Here is a 3722-nt window from a genome sequence, read left to right on the forward strand (position 1 = left end):
ATTGTGTTTGCCATCTTCGTCATGCCTGTTTGCGTATTGGTGATCTTGGTGTCCTGTCTGTTTATCATCAGGGCCATCCTGCAGATCCGCTCCGCAGGGGGCCGGGCCAAGACCTTCTCCACGTGCGCCTCCCACTTCACGGCTGTGTCCCTCTTCTTCGGCACCCTCATCTTCACGTACCTCAGAGATAACTCTGGTCACTCCTCACAGGAGGATCGGGTGGTGTCTGTGTTCTACACGACAGTGATCCCCATGTTGAACCCTCTTATCTATAGCTTGAGGAACAAGGAAGTGAAGGAGGCCCTGAGGAAGGTTCTCGAAAGAGCCGAGTTGTGCTGACCATTATTTCCAGGTTGGAAAATCCTAAGAATCAACTCTTCCCCAGGGCCAGCCTTCTGGACACTCATTATTCACGGCATGCTCAATGTTTAAAGGAATGGTACAAGGTATAAAAAGGAACCAGAACTTTTAATTCCAGAGAGAGAAAAAAGAAAAGGAAGAGGCCACCTGCAAAGAGATTGGGGGAAGAGCTCCAACTCTCAGGCCAAATGACAAAAGGATGTGTGGTTAAATCCTGTGTAATCCAGATGTGTCACACATTACAGTCCTGTGACTATAAAATAAGATGACTGTTGTTACAAACTTTTCTATGAGAGATCTCTACCATATAGAAATGTTGAAAATAATGTATAGTGAATTATACCCAGTACTTAGATTCTGCTATTGCCAATGTTTTGTTCTATTCGCTTCATCACATATTTATAATCTATCCATTTACCCATCCGTCAATTCGCCCTTCAATCCACCTTACTTTCTGATGCCCTTCAAAGTGAGTTGCTGACAGCAGTATTAGGGCTCTTCACTCCTAGACACTTCAGAATTATGTCATCAATCAGGATTCAACATTTAGATTACATTTATGTTTAATGATTAAGGTAGTAATTCGATGGTCCAGTTAATAAAGCTGACGCTGCTCAAAGTATTCTTCAGACTCTTGCAGTAGCTCATAGGGGGTGCCTGACAGGAATCACTGAAAAATGCCCAAGAAAACATGCCTGTCAGTTCCTATCACCACTGGAAATACACCCTGTTCTTCCTTCTTCCCCACCTGTTCCAGCCCCAACGTGTCACTTTATTTGCTGAGAATCCACTTTGTGAATTTATACCATTCCCACTGCCCATGAGAGTTTCTGCAGTGTCTGTATCATTGATGTCGATTCTATGTTTTTAGAGTTTTTGACCTCAGGGAGGCAGAGCATTTCTGCATTCCATGCACAGGTAAGCAAGAAGGTTCTTCTGTACCAGGTCCCTGTGTCTATAATAGCTCAACCTGTGTCTGAAACCTTCCAGAGTCTACTGGTTCTTGATCTTCTCTTCTCAAACTTATAGGTGCTCAAACACAAGGCACTAGAAGGGAACAGGCCACCCACATCTCATTGTCTGTTTTTTTTTTTTTTTTTAAAGATTTTATTTATTTATTTGACAGAGAAAGACACAGCGAGAGAGGGAACACAAACGGGGAGTGGGAGAGGGAGAAGCAGACTCCCTGCCGAGCAGGGAGCCCGATGCGGGACTCGATCCAGGGACTCCAGGATCATGACCTGAGCCGAAGGCAGTCGCTTAACCAACTGAGCCACCCAGGCGCCCCTCATTGTCTGTTTTTATGTTGATCCTTATTCCTGGAAGTCAAACTCCTTTTCTTCCTGTCCCTTGGATTACCAAAAAACAAGATGATTGATGTAAACCATCATGGGAGAGAAAAGGGAGGTGACAGTATCTTGCAAATGAAGGATGACTCCACACTCAGCCAGCCAAAAATGTCATGTCACACCTGGAATTCCAGTACAGCTTTGCCCTGCTATCTGAAAGTAGAGCCCGCCTATGAAAACATTCTTAAGCCCAAATGGCATAAAGCAAAGAAGCAATTACCATTAGTTTATATGGAAATTTCTTTGGGCATTCCCAAATTCCCCAAAATAACCTCTCTTAGGCTTTTCTGACACCTTAGGACACATCTTGCTAAGGGATGCACAAAATAAATCGAGATAAAGCACAGATGCTTGCAGACACAGTTCAGAGGGATGGTGACTTGATGCTGAGCAGCTGAGTGTAGTTCTGGGGGAGGGAGCTTAGTGGGGCCCCTCTCACTGTTTGGGGGTGCACGCTGAATGTTATTTTCACCTTTTGTCATTTTTTGTAAAAGTGAAAACCCTCTTTGGATTTCTTTCAGTTAGCCAAAACAGGTGCTAATACAGGTCTTTCGTAAAAGCAAAATGGGGCAACTCAAACTTTCGAAAAGCGGAGAATACCAGTAACAGGATTTTAAATTGGAAGAAGCAGCTAAATGAAAGGTTGAAGATTCAGAGTGAACGTGTACAAAGGATACTCAATTTAAGATCACCCGCAGTAAAATAAAACACATTACAATCTTCAAAGACATTACGTGTATTTCTAGAGGACAGGATGATTTAAAATATATGTTATAACCATCGTAAGAAATACTTGATCCATTTAATGGTGGTGTGTCTGGTTATGAAAGCCCAGGTTGAAAATCCATAGCTCCACAAGAGGGATGGTTAATAGATAGCTCCCGTGTCAACTGTTACAGGTGGTGGCAAAAGTTAAGGAAGGAGTCAGAAAGCTCAGATTGGTTATGTGAAGTTCCCTCCTGATTGAAGAGACATCACTGGATCTGTATGAGTAAGAGCAGCACACCAAACAGCTATCTGCTCTCTTGGAATCTTCTGGAAGGCAGGGAGCACACCATGAATTGAAAGGAACTGCTAAGAGAATGAGCTGCCAGGTCTCGGGAGACGATTGAATGCTCCTTCTGGTGGAATTCCAAGCAGGCAGTGAAAGGCAGTTGTTCGAGAAGAAGGGGCCAACTGAACTGTCTGTAGAAACTAGTGGCTGCAAATCCCATCTTGTATAAGGGATGCCATATACCTTTTACTCTATAGAGAGAGCTCAGGGAAGGTTAAGAAAAATTTCCTGAGGTATCCCCTTATGTATGGAAGGGCAGACAGGATTAAATTAAGTATTTTTGTTTTATTTATTTTTTTAAAGTAAGCTCCCCTCCCAGCATGGAGCCCAACGTGGGACTTGAACTCACGACCCTGAGATCAAGACCTGAGCTAAGATTAAGAGTCGGACACTTAACTGAGCCACCCAGGTGCCCCCGAATGAGGTATTTTTAAAGAACAGTTGATACTATGAATGTTACCTGGTTGTAAATAGGTGTTAGTATTTCTTTACATCTTCCTATATCTTGTATTGAAGTCATTCAAATAAAGCAAACTGATTCTTCTTGTTGAGTTATTTTAATTTTAAAGGTCCTATTTTAATAGAAAATATATACTTGATGATTAATCATTCAAAAATATGCATAGGGCATACTAGGCTATTCAGACCAGAAAACACCATCTGTGGGAAGGTTATGAATGTGGCAGTAATATCTAAAAGTAGAATAAAAAAGGTCTTCTGGAGAGATGACCTTGGCTATCCAGCTCAATAAGGGGATAGTGAGTATAACACCCTACTCACACCCTCTTGTCTCCTGCCTGGAGCTCAGCTGGATGCCTCCCCTCACCCTTCTCAAGTGCCTGTCAGAACATGGTATCCTCCAAGGAGAACTCTACTACCATAAGCCAGGTCCTCCAGGAGCTGTCAAAGAAGGGACTTATTGGTATCATGGCCTCTCTGGTGGCTTCAGGAGACACTCC

The 3722-nt window shown here is 43.0% G+C and overlaps 1 protein-coding gene across 1 annotated transcript; it reads left to right on the plus strand.

Moving 5' to 3' along the window:
* Window positions 1–7: 7 nt before the first annotated feature.
* Window positions 8–339, plus strand: LOC110576139 (olfactory receptor 9Q2-like). Its single transcript, XM_021685219.2, has one exon. It carries the CDS (start codon window positions 22–24, stop codon window positions 337–339), a length of 318 nt encoding a protein of 105 aa, XP_021540894.2. The 5' UTR covers window positions 8–21.
* Window positions 340–3722: the final 3383 nt, after the last annotated feature.

The sequence above is a fragment of the Neomonachus schauinslandi genome, unplaced genomic scaffold (genome assembly GCF_002201575.2).
Source record: "Neomonachus schauinslandi unplaced genomic scaffold, ASM220157v2 HiC_scaffold_1944, whole genome shotgun sequence".
NCBI classification, from domain to species: Eukaryota; Metazoa; Chordata; class Mammalia; order Carnivora; family Phocidae; genus Neomonachus; species Neomonachus schauinslandi.